Source organism: Sphaerodactylus townsendi, linkage group LG01 (assembly GCF_021028975.2).
Source record: "Sphaerodactylus townsendi isolate TG3544 linkage group LG01, MPM_Stown_v2.3, whole genome shotgun sequence".
Lineage (NCBI taxonomy): Eukaryota > Metazoa > Chordata > Lepidosauria > Squamata > Sphaerodactylidae > Sphaerodactylus > Sphaerodactylus townsendi.
The window spans coordinates 193,579,201-193,598,240 of record NC_059425.1 but is presented as its reverse complement, the minus strand read 5'-3'; the positions used below and the strand labels follow the sequence as shown (position 1 = coordinate 193,598,240).

General features: G+C 47.8%; 1 protein-coding gene across 1 annotated transcript in view; it reads left to right on the top strand.

The window, feature by feature from the left end:
- RUNX2 (RUNX family transcription factor 2) overlaps positions 1 to 19,040 on the top strand; it is a 190,519-nt gene that overhangs the window by 41,189 nt on the left and 130,290 nt on the right. Inside the window, exon 2 of the mRNA XM_048502910.1 lies at positions 7,556 to 7,729. Within this exon, the coding sequence (XP_048358867.1) occupies positions 7,639 to 7,729 (91 nt within the window). The 5' untranslated portion in view covers positions 7,556 to 7,638. The remainder of the gene's footprint in view (positions 1 to 7,555; positions 7,730 to 19,040) is intronic.

Here is a 19,040-nt window from a genome sequence, read left to right as displayed (position 1 = left end):
TTGATAGCATTTTCAGCACGGAATGGAAAGGGTTAAGCAATCCTGACTTGCTATGTGATCTTTCCCACACTTCTCTGCAGTCCCTGGACTTTCTCGTCAACTTATTTTCTGAGCTCACGCTGGCCTTCTCCTGCTGTTTTTCCACCAGTTTTTTTTTACAAATGTACTGTGTTTCCCCGAAAATAAGACCTACCCCGAAAATAAGTCCTATCATGATTTTTCAGGATTTTTGGAGGAGGCTTAAAATAAGCTCTACCACTAGTTACAGATCAGGATGGTGTGATCCAGCAGGGGGCTCCCTTCCAATGAGGATGCAGCTTGCATCACACGTGACGAGGAAGCAACGGGGCAGAGCCCACCTTAATGAATTGTGAAGGTACCGTATTTCCCCTAAAATAAGCCCTACCCCCGAAAACAAGCCCTAATGCATCTTTTGGTGCAAAAATTAATATAAGACCCTGTCTTATCTTTGGGGAAACATGGTAGCTACGTAGACGTGATTTCTAGAGAATTGCAGCACGATACCTTGAAGCTTCATAGCTACAAATCTAAGAAGTAATTAAAAAAAACCGGGACAAAAATGGAGGCCAGGAAGCATTTGCAAAGGAGTGAGTGCAGACAAATGGGGATTTTTGAAAACATTTTGAAAACGTTTGCAAAATATTTGTCAGAGTTTTGTGCGGAATGAGCCACTGTCCATGTTTTGCTTTCTTTTCAAGTGTAGTTCATCTTTGTGCCTACACAGAAGGGCAATCTTTTCATTTTCAGCAGGCTTCACACATCTGAATTTTATTAGCGATTTCTTTATTTTTAGGCCCATCCCTTGTTTGACAGAGTTTAAACAGTCTGCTTAAGACCTGTTCCATGGGTATAACCAACCATGCTTTTCTAACACCAGAAAAGCTGCCTGCTGAAAGATACAGACCATAAATGAGCATCCGTCCATTCTTTAGTGCTTTGTGGCTGTTTCTTCTATGCCTGAACTCCACGTTAACCACAATCCTGGCTTTTTGGGTAGAAAAATAAAATAAAATGCACCTTATTGTTTGACAAGCGAAAGGATTCCAAAGCAGGCTACAATTGGAGGGGTCTTAGACTAGATTAAAAAATAAGTCCCTTAAATCTGTCATAATGGTTGTGTTTACATTTCTCTCTCTCTCTCTTCCTTGAAAGTTATCGGGTTTCACAAGCATTAAGAACACCCTCTCATTCTGCCAGGAGTTGGAGTCACTCCCCTTCAAGGAAGAGGTTTTCCTCCCTCTCACTTGCCTTCTTTTCTCTTCTTCCATTTCCCGTTGTGAGCTTTCCTGTAACAGGGGCCACTCAGCAAAGTTAAAGACCTTTGCCTTGCAAAGTGGTAGTTGCTTTTTTAAAAAAGGAGTGTTTCCTCATGTTTAAGGGAGATGGTATGATAATAATAAGTTAATAAAGTCTGGATGAGGAGCTCTGGTGACCAGGAAATTATGCTGTGTCTTCACTCCCCCCCCCCCCCCCCGCCCCCCTGCCCAGTCTGTGCTTGAAAAAGCTAAGTAGAGCATGGAGTGGAAGGGATTAAGCAAGCGCATTGATGAGATACTACCTGTCACAGGAATTCTGGGAATTCCGTGACAGACTCTCATTCGACTGTGTTGTGTTTGCATCACTATGTTTGCATTAATGCTCTCATTTGAAGGACAAATACAAGAGAGTGGTTGTGGTGGGTTTTCCGGGCTGCGTGGCCGTGGTCTGCTGGATCTTTTTCCTAACGTTTCGCTTGCATCTGTGGCTGGCATCTTCAGAGGTGTATCACAGTGTGTCACAGTGTGTAACAGACTTCCCTCTGTGATCCACCTCTGAAGATGCCATCCATAGATGCAGGCGAAACGTTAGGAACAAGATACACCAGACCACGGGCACACAGCCCGGAAAACCCACCAGAACCAGTTGAATCTGGCCGTGAACGCCTTCGACAGTACAAATAAAAGAGAGTTCACAGTTAATAAATACGCTAATAAGCAAGCCCCATTGCCAGCAACCGAGCTTACTCCCAGGTAAAGGATCACGCTTTAGTTCTTTGCATGAAAATTAGTGGGATTTAACAGTGCTTAACAAGGTTACCTTCACTGCTTCCCCAAAACTAGGTCTTCGGTTTAATGCTAATAATCGAGCCCAGCAACCCAGGCCAGCCTAGATATGAGGGTGGGGGGCACTCTGTTTGTATGTGTCCACAGAGAGGGCTCTGAGTGCCACCTCTGGCACCCGTGCCATAGGTTCACCATCACTGCGCTAGAGGGTTTTTTCCCCCAGCGCTCAGAATTAAGTCCCATGTTACTCAGTGGGGCTTACTCTTGTGTAGCAATGAGCTGCATCTTAAGATGTGTGTCAGTGAGGTGGGGTAGGCATTATGTATCAGTGACCCCACCCCCTTTTCCCCCTCTCCCTCTAGAACTGGCAGAAGGCGGCTATGGCCAACCACCCTTGTTAGTCACTTGCTTTGAAAATCCTACTGGGTAGCCGCGAGTCGGCTGAACTTGGCAGCATTTGGCCACATGGAGAACGGGCCACCCCACAACAGAAACGAATGCCTTGAGCTGTTTTTCTTTTAAAAAACATTTTCTCCCTCCTCTTGGAATAAACGTTACTGGGTCTATGCAGCACCTTGTTTGGGGAATTACAAGAACTCTTCTTACGTAGAGCCTAGGGCCTAATTATGTAATTATGTCTCTTGGGTAGATTATATATTTCTTCTCGTAATTCTGTCTCCCCAAGAGACTGGACTGACTCCAAGATTTCTGTTTTCTGGGATAAAAATGGTTTGGCTGTGTTTTGTTGCCTGTAAAATAACAACAATCTTGAATCGTATGGCTCAGGCCAGAACGGCAGCTCCGGACAGCTATCTATGAAAGCAACCATTTGTCTCAAACATTTATATTAATACCAGTTTGGTCAACAGTAGCGCCCCCCCCCCCCCATTTCTGGAACCTTGTCAGGCTAACTTACTCTTTGTTGATTGTGGTTGATTTATGATGCTTTTCTTTTTTCCCTTCCAAGCTGAGCTAGATGGGCTGTTTTGGCTCCTTAATGACATGATATATTGCCTGAAATTTAGAACAGAAAGATGAATTGTGTGGCCCCGACGGGATGAAAATAACATCGCCCCTTGGTATCACAAGAAAGTGTTGCTAAAAATACCTTAGGCTTAGTTCTTGAGGCTTTCCGTAGAGCCGGGGCACAATCCTGTCACGACATGTAGGCTGATCCTCTACATGTTTACACAGAAGCAAGCCCCACTGTCTGGCGTTCATGCATAGAAAATATAGGTCGTTTCCCCACTTACCTTTTGGTGCGCGCTACTCTCGCCAAGTAACGTGGGGTCCAGTGGCATTCCCTACTACAGGGGTGGCGACAACGCAGCAGCCCCGATTCTGCCGCTCTCGCGGTAGCCCCCATCTCAGCGCGCGTCATTTTTGGCACTGTTTGGAACAGAGCCTTTTGGAAAAACGCGTGGGGAGCGCAGGGCGGTGGGGAAGCCCGGGGGGGGGGGGTGACTGTGGGTTTGAGTTTCCGCCCCTGGCAATGACGTGGAGCCTTTTGCCCAATAAGGAAGCAGTGGGCTGTGCGCAAGCGTGCACCCTTTTTTATTTCGGGGAACAGAGATCGACGTGTGTTTGACCCCACATTGCAACGTAGGGTCATTTATATAGCAATGGAAGGGAGCACTCACTGAAAGCCTAGTATTTTCCCCTATTTGCTATTAGAGTTTCTGTGGCTTAACTAGTTAATGCAGCCTTCTGTCTGCTTGTGCTGCAATGTGAAAGCTCGCTAGTTCTAGTCCCACCGGGGATGAGTCATTTTTTTTAAAAAAAATTGTATGAAGGAATTGGGGCTGATTTTTGAACAGGACAAGTTTCTTCTGTTTGGGTTGAAAGCAGCGTGAAAGCAACTGGTCCCACTGTCATTCGGGTTTACTCAAAACACACCACCCTGAATCCCCACAGTTTCTGTCCCCAGCAGTTTAAACACCTTCTATTCACTGTGTTTTAAAAAACGTGGAGCTGAGATCCACTATTCGAAGCAACATCTGGCTGGTGAATGAATGAATTTGTGAATGAAGAGGCAGCAGTGAATGAATTACTGAGGCAGCATTAAACACGACAGGACGTGGAAACGGAGCTTCATTTCCCCGTTTCACTGTGTTAGTCAGTTCTACCTTGACATGCCTTTTTCCCCACCTTCATTTAGAAGGGGAGCTGCGGCTCAGTTTGTTAAGTGTTTGTGCTGGTGTGTAAGAGCTTGCCAGTTTGCAGGGGTGTAATGCCCATTGGGCAAGGTGGGCAGCTGCCCAGGGCACCACCTTGTGGGGGGCATCAAAATGCAGGGTTCGTTTTTGGGTATTTTAGTGGTTTTCCATTTTGGCCTGCGGAGGGCGCAGTTTTTAGGCTAGTGGCACGGGAGACTGTCCTTATGCTACCCCCCAAGTCTGGTGAGATTTGGTTCAGGGAGTCCAAAGTTATGGACTCCCAAAGGGGGTGCCCCATCCCCCATTGTTTCCAATGGGAGCTAATAGGAGACGGGGGCTACAGTTTTGAGGGTCCATAACTTTGGCCCCCCTGAACCAAACTGCACCAAACCTGGGGGACAGTCTCCTGATGAGATCCTGAAAGTTTTGAGACTGTGCCTTCAGAAATGTGCCCCCTCCAGCCTGCAACCCCCATTGACAGCAATGCAGAAAACTCCATGCAGAACAAAGATTCTTGGGCAAATTTCTGGGATGTTCCTACAGGGGGCGCATTTTTGGATGTATCATCTGAAGACTGTCCTGATGGCACCCCCCAAGTTTGGTGCAGTTTGGTTCAGGGGGTCCAAAGTTATGGACCCTCAAAAGGGTAGCCCCCCAAAGGGTGTTGCTTCAAGCAGCAAACTTTGGTGGGTGGCAATCTCTCAGGCCCCCAACTAGCCAGCTGCCTGGCTCTCTGCCAACTCCTGCCTAGCTTCTGCTTCTGTCTGGGTCTCAGAAGGGACAATCTTCCTTTATTCATCATTCCTCTGGGCCTCTATCAGAACAGTCAAAATGAAGGCTAAACTTTTGTGAGAAGAAGTAGATTCTCGTGTTATCTGCCACCAACTTGGGGGTGCCTCAGCTCCAAAGGCTGTTTTTCACAGTCTCTTGGGGAAATGGGAGGGGGGGCTTTCAATGGGGGATAAAGGGGACTGTGAATGCCAGCTCTGTCAGAATTGGCTTTGCCAAGTACGGTGGTTTGATACCTCTTCAATAAACGCTTCAGAGCCCGTTTATTGGCTTATGGTTGCAAGACCTGACACCCGGTGACGTTCGACCAGTCACGTACTCTTAGCCTAACCAACTTCACTGGGGTGTTGTGCGGATAAAATTGAGGAACGAAGAATGCTGTGAGCTGCTTTGGGTCCCCACTATGGAGAGAAGCGGGATGTAAATGAGGAAAATAAATAAGTGTAGCTGAAGATGGGTGAGTGGAAAGCAAACAAAGAAGCACGCAATGGCGAGGAGATGGGGGCTGCCAGAAGGAGGGGAAGAGGAAATAGTGTGAGGGCAGAGATTCTAGGGAAAGTGAGATACACCTGCATGTCCTAGTGCAGTGGTGGCGAACCTTTGGCACTCCAGATGTTATGGACTACAATTCCCATCAGCCCCTGCCAGCATGGCCAATTGGCCATGCTGGAAGGGGCTGATGGGAATTGTAGTCCATAACATCTGGAGTGCCAAAGGTTCGCCACCACGGCCCTAGTACATAGGTGTCAAACTCACGGACCTCCAGATGATATGGACTACAGTTCCCATCACCCCCTGCCAGCAATGTACTGATGGGAACTGTAGTCCATAACATCTGGAGGGCCGTGAGTTTGACACCTGTGTCCTAGTGGGTTCCCCACCACACAATGGAGCCTAGGCCACCTCCATACAGCTGTGCCTGGCCAGTCCTAGCAGCTGGAACCATGCAGAGTTTCCCCAGGGAGAGGCTGCTTTGGGGAGGGAAGAAGAAAAGCTGAAGACAGAAAAGACAGTGGAAAAGAGAAGGGGCTACGGGGCTACAGTGAAAGGAAAAGAAGGAATAGTAGGGAGTGAGAATTGAGGTGCCCTCCCCCCTGCAAATCCTTGTAAGTCTCCCCCTGGTACCTACATGTTTTCCTTGGGCAGTGTTGCTGTATAACAAAAGCATCAAGCTTGAAGTAAGCTTGAGCAATATGCGAGAACTGTTAATTCGCTAACGGACACGATTGTCTTCTCATATTCATGGGGTAAAGAACAGGTAAATCAGACCTGTGAGTTGCATTGAATGTACATCAGCTCCTATTCAAATATTTAGACACCCGAGAAGACAAGTGTTTGGGTAGATTGGTTTGGAGAGAGTTTTGGTGAGCACGTATCAGGTAATGGTGTCGCATCGCTTCCGATCACACAACAGGAAGTGATGTCATTAATCACTGCAGTGCTCTAGCAATCTCCCAAAATTCTGTGGCAAGACCACAGAGATTTTGCGGATTGTTAATGTGGCACAGCAATGTGTGACATGATGTCACTCCTCTCCACACACTATTTCTCCTGAAGCTCCCACAGTAGCAGGTGACCTGATCCCCATAGAGCAGATACATAAGATGTGGCGGGATGCATTGATTCATTCTTCCCAACAACCAAGTCAGAAGGGGCCGACAATGAAACCCTGTATGCCATAGGTGTCAAACTCGCGGCCCTCCAGATGTTATGGACTACAGTTCCCATCATCCCCTGCCAGCATGATGCTGGCAGGGGTGATGATGGGAACTGTAGTCCATAACATCTGGAGGGCCGCGAGTTTGACACCTGTGCTGTATGCCGAGTCTTTAATAAATGGGGCAGTTCAAAAGGAGGTTGCTAAAATATTGTTTCCAACGAATGTGTTGTGGCAATCTTTTTTCCCCACGTACCTCAGGAGAACTCAGCTGAGACAACTATAGGGGAAATCTTTTAATTTGGGGGCACGCTGAGGGCCAGATTGGGGCCCTCATGGCAGCCATAGCCCAATCCTGCTTTACTGTAATGCCATTTTATGCCAGACATGATAAAACAGTAGCTGGGACAGACAGGATAATAATTTATATCAGTATTTTTTAGAAACCCAAACCCTCGTTTCTGTTTAGAAAGGCAGATATGCTGAGAGAAGTAAAGCGAGACAAACACAGACTTAGGAGCACAACACAGAAGCGAGTCTTGTTTCTGATGAACAGGATCGTCTCCCCCACACCAGCAACCATTTCACAATGATGGTTTCCAGAGGCTGACCTGTGTTATAAAATCCCTGCCCATTGATTGTCACATGTGGTAATTTCATGCTTGTGTAAACCTCTGTGATTTTCCACATGTGTAAAGGATAATCCCGCCAACTACTCTCTGTGAAGAAATAACCATGATCGACAAAGGGGCCCCCTGCATGTTTCCCTGTACCAGCCCTAGGTTAACCCTAAAACCTTTTTGGTCCTTGAGTTATACAAAGTTATTATTGAATAGTGCATTGTTCATTCATGCTAACAACACTTTTATTTTATGATTTGCTGTTTCCAGGGCACAGACAGAAGCTTGATGACTCTAAACCTAGTTTGTTCTCTGAGCGCCTCAGTGATTTAGGGCGCATCCCTCATCCCAGTATGAGAGTAGGGGTCCCGACCCAGAGCCCACGGCCCTCCCTGAACTCTGCACCAAGCCCTTTTAATCCACAAGGACAGAGTCAGATTACAGGTAAGAGACAGTACCGTAGGCTTGTTTTGTATGGGCCATGGGAAGCACGGACTGTAGGCTTCTTTGTTTTAGAATATAGAATAAGATTGTCGAAGAAATGTGCACAAATGTTAGTTTGTGATAGATTTTTTTTTAATGTAGTGTTATTGACTAGAATCTTTTTAAAATTCTTTCTTGTTAAACAAGATCTTCCTCTTTGGAAACATTCATGTCAGTGATCTACATGCATTGATTTAAAATATGTGTAAATACTCCAGCTGTGCATATTTATTTAGGGTTGCTTTTTAGGATAGTGTGCGCAGCCAAAACAAATACTGCTTTGCACACATTTATGGCACATTGTGGCTTCTCCCTGTCATCCATAACTGTATGCCGTTGTCTCAATAAACTATGAAGCAGCCTACACTGAGATTTGTATACATTACGGTTGAAGCCAAGAGATGGGTTTCACTATTCAAAGCAGAATGTACGTAGAAAGCAAATCTGGAGCTTCCTTAGACCAACGGTTGGGGGGGAGGGGGGGGGGGATTAAAGTGGATGAATTTTTATTTTTTGTTTTATACAATTTCATTTGAATCAACTTGCATAAAAACATGCATGGTTTTGACTGAGTGCACGAAATGTTCTCACGTGAACCTTATGGCATGAAAAAGGGAGGTTCCGAGGGACCGGAAATATTCCTTAATGCTCCCCTTTGCACCCACTTGTTTATTGTTTGCAGCTCCAATGAGGCTGCTTTGTTTTATTTGAAAGTAGCCCTTCTGTCTACTAGCACTTACTTCTCCATTCAACTAGATCTGTTTGGCTAGTGGATGATACTGCTCAAGGCTAGCGCCGTGGTGGCGAACCTTTGGCACTCCAGATGTTATGGACTACAATCCCCATCAGCCCCTGCCAGCATGGCCAATTGGCCATGCTGGCAAAGACTGAGAATGGTTCATAACATCTGGAGATATAAAGGTTCCTCCTCTGAACTAGTAAGTGAAACTCATCTGGAGCTTTATCTGCCTTTGGTGATGTAGTTTTATCTGACTGGCTGTGTTATAAAGTCACTCTTAATGCAGAAGGAGAAAGACCCGTTGGAACGCAGATCTCAAGAATGCAAAGAAGCTTTGGGGACAGAGCATTCAATGCCGGGCATGGATTTGAAAGCCTGGATATATGTTGAAGTGACATCGCTCTGTAAATCTCCCCTGTAAATAAAGTTGCTGAAAAAATATTCCTAAAAGATGGAAGGGGGAGAGAAAATGTTCCCATAGTATACCCTCCTCTGCATTTTATCTCAACCCCAAATTTTGATAATGTTAAACACAGTAAACCTGAAACTGTCTGCTGTGGGATTTTCGGTCTGTGTGGCAGCCGTGGTCTGGTAGTTTTTCTCCTAATGTTTCGCCTACATCTACGGCTGGCATCTTCAGCGGCATGTCACGGTAAGATGTCCATGGCACAGTCCTCTGAAGATGCCAGTCGTAGATGCGGGTGAAATGTTAGGAACAAAAATTACCAGACCACAGCCACGCAGCCCGGAAAACTCACACCTGCCAGTTGATTCTGGCCATGAAAGCCTTCAACAGTACAGTAATTCTGAACTTGATTATTTTGTTTAAATATTTTGTGTCATTAAAAATAATGTACGGAGTTATTCTGTTAATGTGAATGTATGGGCCAGTTCTGATACGCTTTGTGACCAAATTCTTTTTGTTAAAGTACCCATGAGCAGAATTTTTCAAGAGCTAAGTGGCAGGCAATAGCAGAACCATGTCTGTTCGCCGCTTGCCTCGAAAATGCGAAGAGGTTGCTATAAGTAGGCTGTGAACTGACAGCATTTCACGCACAGAAAGATTTAACATTCTTAAAACCGTGCTTATATGCATCACGTTAATTCAGGCCTCATTCAAACTGATCATTCCTGGCATAGGAGCCACTTCCACGAGGTGAGATCTGATAGGACTTGAATAGCTGAGCCCTGAGGGTGGAGCCAGTCTAGAGTTGCCAACTCCAGACTGGGAAATTTCTGGAAATTGTGAGGTGGAGCCAGGCACCCATGTCCCCAGGTGCATGTGACCAAGCCCCACCCCTCCACCTCCCTGCAGGCCGGCTTTTGAAAGCCCCGCCCCCAGCCTCCACGCTTTCAAAAGCTCCAGCTTTCAAAAGCCAGCCTGCATGGAGACTGGGGGGCGGGGCTCGGGGGCAGAGCCCCACCCATTGAGCCCCACCCCTTGGCCTGCATGGAGGTTGGGGGCATGGCCCTGTCGCTGGGCCCCCCAGTCTCCGTGCTTTCAAAAGCTCTGACTTTGAAAAGCCGGCCAGCACGGAGGCTGGGGGAGCGCAAGGGGAAGGGCCACACCCTGAGCCCTGCCCCCAAGCATGGAGGGGGTGGCACCCGGAGAAGGAGTTTTCCCCGGTCGCCATTTCCCCCTGAAATGCCTCTGGGTGGAGCCTGGGGACGGTAAGGTTTGCAGAAAGGCAAGAGCTCATGATGCCATTCAATCCATCCTCCAAAGCAGCTATTTTCCCCAGGGGGACTGATTGGAGATCACATCAGTAATAATTTTGGGAGAACTCCAGGCCTCACCATGAAGTTGGCAACCCTCAGCCAGTCCCAGATTTTCTTTTCATTTGATTGTTGCCTTAAAGGAGAGTATGGCTGAATGAAAAAGACACTGCGTGCTCGTGGTTCTTCTAGCCAGATGTATAACGTAGCAATTTTAGCACTGGTGAATGACTCCAGTTTTCACTAGAAGGCTGTGGGAATGGGATATCCTCCACTTTTACTTATTCTTGGCATTTCTTCTCTTCTTTTCCTTGGGATTTTGATGTTTTCCTGGGATGGGTGCTGCAAAATGAGGAGCTCCCCACGTTAGTGATAAGCGCCTCAGGCTCACAGAACGTCTCGTTTTATTTTTTTTTCGTGCAACTTTATCCCACGAGCAGAAGTTGCCGCCCCCTCCCCTCCCCTCCCTCAACCCACCTGGCAGTCGTATTATATTGTTAAATAGATAGGCTGAAATGTCCCATGCCGCTTTTGAGCTTTTGTCAGATAATGTACTGCTGGGTTTTGATTAACAACATACCTCTTTTTGTCTTGTTCTGAATCATCGGCGGCATGATGCTAAAATTCTGTCGGCTGTAGATTTTGCTCACGTGTATGGGAATGGTGAATGGGGCTCCTTCCCTTTGGAGCTTGCCATTCATTCTTTCTGGCAGATGGTTGAAAGGTGATGAAACCGTTTCCAAAAAAGGGGACGCTTGCAGAAGACAGAGTTAATGCCTGTTCGGCAGAGTAGAGCAACGTGCACAGAGCAGGGGTGTATCGTCTATAGCACAGGTGTCAAACTCGCGGCCCTCCAGATGTTCATGAACTACAGTTCCCATCGTCCCCTGCCAGCATGAGCAATTAGCCATGCCGGCAGGGGATGATGGGAACTGTAGTCCATAACATCTGGAGGGCCGCGAGTTTGACACCAGTGCGGGCCTGGAGCACAGGTGTCAAACTCGCGGCCCTCCAGATGTCCATGAACTACAATCCCCATCGGCCCTTGCCGGTATAGCCAATGCTCATGTTGGGAGGGACTGATGGGAATTGTAGTTCATGAACATCTGGAGGGCCGCGAATTTGACACCCCTGGTCTATAGGATAACCCGTGTCCCCGGGCTCCCACCTTTTGGTCACGTGGTGGTGGGGGGGTCCACCGGGTGCTTGACCAGGTGTTGCTCCAGTCATTTAGCTCAGAGTTCCTCAACGTGATACCCACTGATGCCCAACAATGTATTTTCTGATGCTGAAAGCATATTTTGCTGAAGCAGACCTAGTCTTGCGTTTCCATCATCTCTTTGGAGCAGCGGATGCTTCAGAGGAGTCCAGGAGGTATCACCTTTCTGTCTTCAGCAAACAGGAGGACACTTGGCTCGGAACCTCCCGATATTTGGCGATCAGGCCCATCCCCCACGGCAGCCGTTTGGTGGTGGAACTCCCACACGGTTCTCCAAATGCCAAAAGTGTCTCAACAGGCTTAACAAGGTTGGGGACTCCAATCTAGCTGAACAGCTGCCGAATAATTTGCCTAAACCCTGCCATTCCATTGACAAAGAAGAAGAGTTTTGATTTATAACCCATTTTTCTCTCTTATGAGGAGACTCAAGGCGGCTTACGGACTCCTTTTCCATCCCCCTCCGCGCAACAGGCTGAGGTAGTTCTGAGAGAAATGGGACTGGCCCAAGGTCAGGTTTCACGTGGAGGAGTGAAGGGTTGTTATGTTGAAGATGTGAAGCAAGCCTTTATTGGCATAGACAGCAGTACAACGATAATAAAAACAGATTAAAAAGCATATACAATACAGGATATACGTGTTAGGACGAAGGAAATCTACTGGCATTTAGTAATTTCCAGGAGAAAGTCTGCCACTGTCATACAGAGAGAAGGATCAGGGTTGTCCAACAAGTAGTGTCATCGAATTAAATCGGGGAGATCGGGTAAATGTAAAGGAGTGAGATTCACATACTTGGATCTGATTTCCTTGAATCTGAGACAGTGAAGTAATTGGTGGGCCAGAGATTCAACTGAGCCATCGTTGCATGGGCACAATCTTTTAGCCTTTTCTTGCTTATTAAATCTGCCATGTAACAAGGCAGAAGGCATAACATTAAACCTGGCGAGCATTATGGCTCTCCTTTGAACAGGGCTTATTAAGCAATACAGGTAGAATGTTGAAGATGGAGGAAGCTTGTTTTCTGCTGCACCAGAGAGTAGGGCAAGGAGTCATGGGTTCAAGAAAACAGGAAAAGGAATCCCACCTAAACATTTGGAAGAACTTCCTAAAAGTTACGGCTGTTCGACAGTAGAGTAAGCTGCTTCAAAGGGTGGCGGAGTCTCCTTCTTTGGAGGTTTAAATGGATGGCGAACTGTGAGGAGTGTTTGATTGTGTCTTCCTGCACGGCAGAGGGCTGGACTGGGTGGCCCTTTTGGTCTTGTCCAACTCTATGATTCTATGAGGGTGGAAACAAATTCATTTCACCAGATAAAAATCTGCCACTCATGTGGAGGAGTGAGGAATCAAACTTGGTTCTCCAGATTAAAGTCCTTGCTCTTAACCACTAAACTACACTGTTACCTACTATGTTCATTGTGTGCTGAAGGACTAGTGAAAGAGGCATTCTGGGAGAGAGGATGAGAGGATAGGCTATATAGTGATGCATAACCGTACCATTCATTTTTTTCCAAAGTCCTCTAAAATTGCTTGAATAGATATACATGTTTTCTTCCATCTTTGATGCTTTTATATGGGCCTGAATAGGCAGATAAAGTCTCTAGCTCAGGGGTCGGCAACCTTTAACACCCAAAGAGCCATTTGGACCCGTTTTCAGTGGAAAAGAAAACACTTGGAGCCGCAAATACTTTTTGACATCTAAAATGAAGATAACACTGTATATATTCTCACGCAGGGAGAAGTTCCCTTCTTTGGGGCTCATTTTTACCCATCAAAGCAAAAGGGTGTGTGTGTGTGTGTAAAAAGCCTGTTGTTTTGTTCATGATTCAAATGACCAGCAATAGAACCCCCGTTTCACACATTTCTCTTTTCTTGTGTTGAAAGACACTGATTATGCCCCCTCCAAAAAGAACCCCCACAAATTACACTTGGATGGTGGATCAAAATTGGTGCCTTTAATGGGGTTGTCAACTTCCGGGGCAGGGCGGGGGGGTGAACTCAAGGTGGCACTGCTGGGGTCTCCATGTGGTCCTGCCCCCCAAGAAGGACCCAGGGGAGGGGGAAATGAAGCCACTCAAAGCAGGGTCAACCCCTGACCCCCCATTCAAGGGGGGCAGACTGAGGTTAGGATTGCGCTGAAAATCTGTGCTCCTGCAACTCCCTCCCATTTCCCACCCTTCGCCACTCACCTGTTCAAGAGGATCCACCAGCGGTGCTCCACCCCCACTCCATCATCACCAGCATCAGCTAACTAGGCAGCTGGGACAGGGAAGCCGGAAGTGGCTTGGGATAGCCATCTCGGGCTGTGCCTCGCTAGGAACGGGGACTCTTTCCCGTTAACCCTTAGGACGACTCTCCAATGGAGGCTGAGGGGACTCAAGCCATGCGGAGCCACAGTGCAAAGACAAAAGAGCCGCATGCGGCTCTGGAGCCGCAGGTTGCAGACCCCTGCTCTAGCTGTATGATTTGCACTCAGTGAAGCTTATACAGTGCAATCCTGAGCAGACTTATTCCCTTCTAAGTCCATGAAATTAAGTGCTCTTGGAAGGATGTAACTCCATTTAGAATTGCAGGGGTAGTCTACTATAGCACTCACAATGCTTAGTCTTATACTTCATGTTATCCTAGTGGTGTACCACTAATGGGGACACGGGGCATCCCATGTCCCTGGGTGCACGCCATTTCGTCAGATGGGGCGCTGAGTGGCCCCGCATGTGACAAAACCGCGTGCACCCAAGCCACTTACCGCCAATCCATGCCCCCCCCCAACCTCCCTGCTGGCACACCTCACCCCAAGGACATAGGTAAGGGGGGGGTTCTCGGGTTCAACCCCCCATTACATGTCCGAAGCTCCGCCCCATTTGTGTTTTTTGTATTTTTTAGTTTTTTTTCCGGTTTTTGGCCTGAAGGGGGCATAGTTTTTAGGCTAGCAGCCCCAAAATTTCAGGGATTTTTGGGGAGACGCTCCTGATGATACAATCCAGGTTTGGTGAGGTTTGGTTCAGGGGGTCCAAAGTTATGGACTCCCAAAGGGGTACCCCCATTCCCCATTGTTTCCAACGGGAGCTAATAGAAGATGGGGGCTACACCTTTGAAGGTCCATACTTTGGTCCCCCTGAACCAAACTTCACCAAACCTGGGTGGTATCATTAGGAAAGTCTCCTAAAGATACCCTGAAAACTTGATGCTTCTAGCTTAACAATTGCACCCCTGACAGGCACCCCCCAAATTTCCCCAGATTCTCCTTTTAAATCCACCCCTTTCGGCATGGATTTGAAGGGAGAGTCTGAGGTCCCCAGTTTAAACATTGAAAGTGATGCTGTTTCAGGGTGGGGGAGAATCCACCCCAAAACAGCATCCCTTTCAATGTTGTTTTAACTGGGGACCACAGATTCTCCCTTTAAGGTGGATTTAAAAGGAGAATCTGGGCTCCCTAGTGTAAACACCATTGAAAGTGATGCTGTTTTGGGGTGGATTCTAGCATCACAGTGACCACCCATGGTGGGGGGGGGGGGAATACTCAGATTTTGCACCCGGCTCCATTTTCCCCAGCTACACCTCTGCCCAGAGGGGAGGGCAGAAGGGGCTGCCGGCAGCAGGCTGCCAGCTGGGAGCCCAGCTGGTGGGGGGGGAGGGGGGGCAGGGAAGTCTGTCGTCCCCGGCCTCGGAGAGCTGCTTTTATAAGCACTGAGGCTGGGGGCAAGACTTGGGAAGATGTGGCCACGCCCCCAGGGGCAGGGGGCGTGGCCCCCGAACCCTCCCATAAAAAATCTACACCTACGTCCCTCTCTCACCCTTTTCCTTATGCAATTTTGGGAACTATAGTGAGCAGCTATGGGAACGGGGAGGCAGGAAGGACGTGTGTTCTGGGTTCAGAACTCCACATGTGGTCTTTTAGAACCAGCCTTACATGTTTCTGGCCAGAAAACCCTGGAGATTTCTGAATCCCATGCTAGGCCCCTAAGCTTGGAAAGTCTCAGGTTGATGTCTGACTTCTGTGCAGGCACTTTGGAGAATGTGACACTAAACTCAGTGATGGCGAACCTTTTCGAGACCGAGTGCCCAAACTGCAACCCAAAACCCGCTTATTTATCGCAAAGTGCCAACGTGGCAATTCAACTTGAATACTGAGGTTTTAGTTTAGGAAAAACGGTTGGCTCCGAGGCGTGCGTTCCTCGGGAGTAAGCTTGGTGGTTGTCGGTGGCTTTGCTTTGAGGCAACCGTGCAACTCTTCCAATGGGTGAATCCCGACCCTAGGAGGGTTTACTCAGAAGCAAGCCCATTGCCAACAACCGAGCTTACTCCCTGGTAAAGGATCGCGCTTTAGTTCTTCGCATGAAAATTAGTGGTATTTAACAGCACTTAACAGGCTTACTACACTGCTTCCCCAAAACTAGGTCTTAGGTTTAATGTTAATAATCAAGTCCAGCGACCCAGGCCAGCCTAGATCGGGGGGGGGGGGGGGACTCTGGTTGCGCGTGCCCACAGAAAGGGCTCTGAGTGCCACTTCTGGCACCCGTGCCATAGGTTCGCCACCACTGCACTAAACCGTGAAATTGCTCCAACTTTGCCTGCAGTATCACTGGAGCAAATATTTTGGACTGTGGTGTATGTTGGCTAACGCTTCGTCTGGTACACGTCAGTTCCAAAAACCAGAGACGTTTACAACTGTTGTCTTACTAGGAACTTTATTTTTATTTTATTTATTTATTTATTAAACTTTTATACCGCCCCATCCTCTAGGGGCTCTGGGCGGTGTCTTCAATGCTTCAATGCTTTTGTTTAGTTCCAGCTGTGGTCTTGCATAATTAATGCATGATTAACCATAAATAGCATTTAGTAGCCCCGTCAAATCCCACCTGAGTAACAAAGAAGCAAGCCGCTCTTGATCCGAGTATTCAATTTCCTTTTCTTTCCAGATTGCGTTTTTTAATCCCTATTTGTTTCCCTCTTAAATATCATCCTGCATTTTTGTCTTCGCTCGATCCATATATATGCACACCATCTCTCTTGCTTTCTCGCTCGCTCTCCCTCCCTCATTCTCTCCTCCCTCTGCTCACACACACACATACACACACAAATGATTTTAAACCCAGGCCAGAACCTGGCGATGCTCGGCAGGCGAGGGCACGCAGCTTAGAAAAGAGTGTTTTTAATTCGACATGGCGTTTTAACTAGTGTGCTACAAAAGCAACACAGAAAGGTCATTAAAATACAAATCACCCAACAAGCAGCTATTTTTCCTGAGGAACTACAGACCCAATTGGAACCCTGCATACCGTTCATAAATAAAGACTCTCGACAACCCGCATGTTTGTGCTGGTGTTTTTTGAAAACTCATATAGCATGCCTGCGTAGATCAGGTTTCTTTCCCATCCCATTTAGACAGCGAACTTTTGCATCTATGACAGACCTTTGCAAAAGGAAAAAAAACAACGTGTTTTATTTCTGAAAATACAACCGGCAAGGATTAGCGGGCATGTGGCAGGAAAGGCCACGGGCGTAGTGGTGAGAATCTGGTCGGTGTGCGCGGCGGAGGAGCTGTAGAAACTGGCAGTGGGAGTTAAGTGAGGTTTCATGCTCCGTCACCGCTACGGCACCATCTGATCTATAGGCAGTCTGTGTCTTCGCTAACTGAAATAACAGCCCGGCGGAGTCCAGCGGTTTGAGCCAGGAGCGGGGCTTTCCCCCTCTCGCCCTTTCATTTCTCAGGCTGGGGGGAACTTCCAGTGGCTCATTATGGTTGCATTCAAAAGACGTCTGTCTGCGTTTTTGGGTCTGAGCCACATGTGTCGCTCCCTGTGAAATCTGCAGGAGGGGGGCTCCCCTGCTGGGGCGTTGGACCTTGATGTGGAGTGAACCTCTTGTTGATGCGCAGCTTGTCTCATGAGCTGAGCTGGGGCTGTTGCAGCCACTGTGGAGTGACAGGACGATACCATTATCGGAATCATCCTGTGGATTTCCAACTGGATGCCTTGTGGCCAACCTGCGCTTGACATTTCGCAATGTGCCAACTTGCACATAGAAGAAGAGTTTTATTTATTTATTTATTTATTATATTAATTATATTTATTATATTTATATACCACCCTCCCCCTATCTGATTTATATCCCCCCTTTCTCTCCTGTAAGGAGACTCAAAGGGGCTGACAATCTCCTTTCCCTTCACCCCCTCCACAACAAACACCCTGTGAGGTAGGTGGGGCTGAGCGAGCTCCGAAGAACTGTGACTAGCCCAAGGTCACCCAGTTGGCATGTGTTGGAGGGCACACGCTAATCTGGTTCACCAGATGAGCCTCCACAGCTCAAGTGGCAGAGCGGGGAATCAAACCCGGTTCCCCAGATTAGAGTGCACCTGCTCTGAACCACTACACCACGCTGACTCTCGATTGCGTCAATTGTGCTTCTGTTTCTTTTCCTGGGGCCACATCTATGCTACAAAAATTAGTTTAAATAGTCCAGTGGTGGCGAACCTTTGGCACTCCAGATGTTAGGGACTACAATTCCCATCAGCCCCTGCCAGCAGGGGCTGATGGGAATTGTAGTCCCTAACATCTGGAGTGCCAAAGGTTCGCCACCACGGAAATAGTCGCTCTCAATTCTGTGAAGTGGGGCTAGCAATCCGACAGGGAATGCTCCATAAACTAAACTGCTCTGAAAAAGGCATGAAAACCAAGACATGTTTATGATGTAGAGAGCAAAGGAACAACCACATAATAAAATGGGTCAGTAGTGGGGGGAATAGTTTCATTCAGTTACGCTGAACTCGACCTTTTGTGCTGTCATCCCTCACATAACAGTGCAGAGAGGCTTTTTGTGTATCTTCGGCCAGTTTATATTTGAACTGGTACCTTCTAGGAGGGTCGTGAAGGTGGCATGGTATTGCTTGAGTTTGTTGGATTTTGGAAGCTAAACAGGGGCAGATACTTTAATGGAGGGGGAGACCACCCAGGAAGGCTCTGCAGAGGAAGGCAATGGTAGAATCCCTCTGAAAGTCTCTTGCGTGGGAAACTCCAAGGGGTCACCATAATTCAGCTGTGACTCGGTGGCACTTTCCAGCACCGCCATTGGATAAGCAAATGGACCCTATGCAGATTTGGGGGTTAAGCAAACCGAACTCTGCACAGGGGAGCGAAGCCGTCAAGAGCTAGCCCAATCTTGTCAGATCTTGGGAGCTAAGCAAGGTTGGTACCTCAAAGGGAGATCGCCAAGGAAGGCTCTGAGAAAGAAGGCCATGGGAAACCACCTCTGCTTCTCATGGGCCTTAGAAGCCCTTTGCTGGGGTCGCTGTAAGTTGTTTGTGACTTCATGGCATATACGTTGGGAGAGCATGCTGGGCCATACAGAACTCATGACGATGTGCGTGGCTTCTCAGGGCTTCCGGCCCACAGAGACCCACACTCCGCTGCCTTGTCGCTTGCCGCAGAAGTAGCCAGGCAGCATCTCTCTCTCGCAACAGAAGACCCCTCGAAAACTTTCCCAGTGATCATCAGTGCAGCCCTGAGTAAATGTGGCAGCCGTGCCATACATCCGAAACTCATTGCACAACTGAACAACAATGTGGTGTTGAGTTGCAGCCGGATACATGGTGACCCCAGCCACAG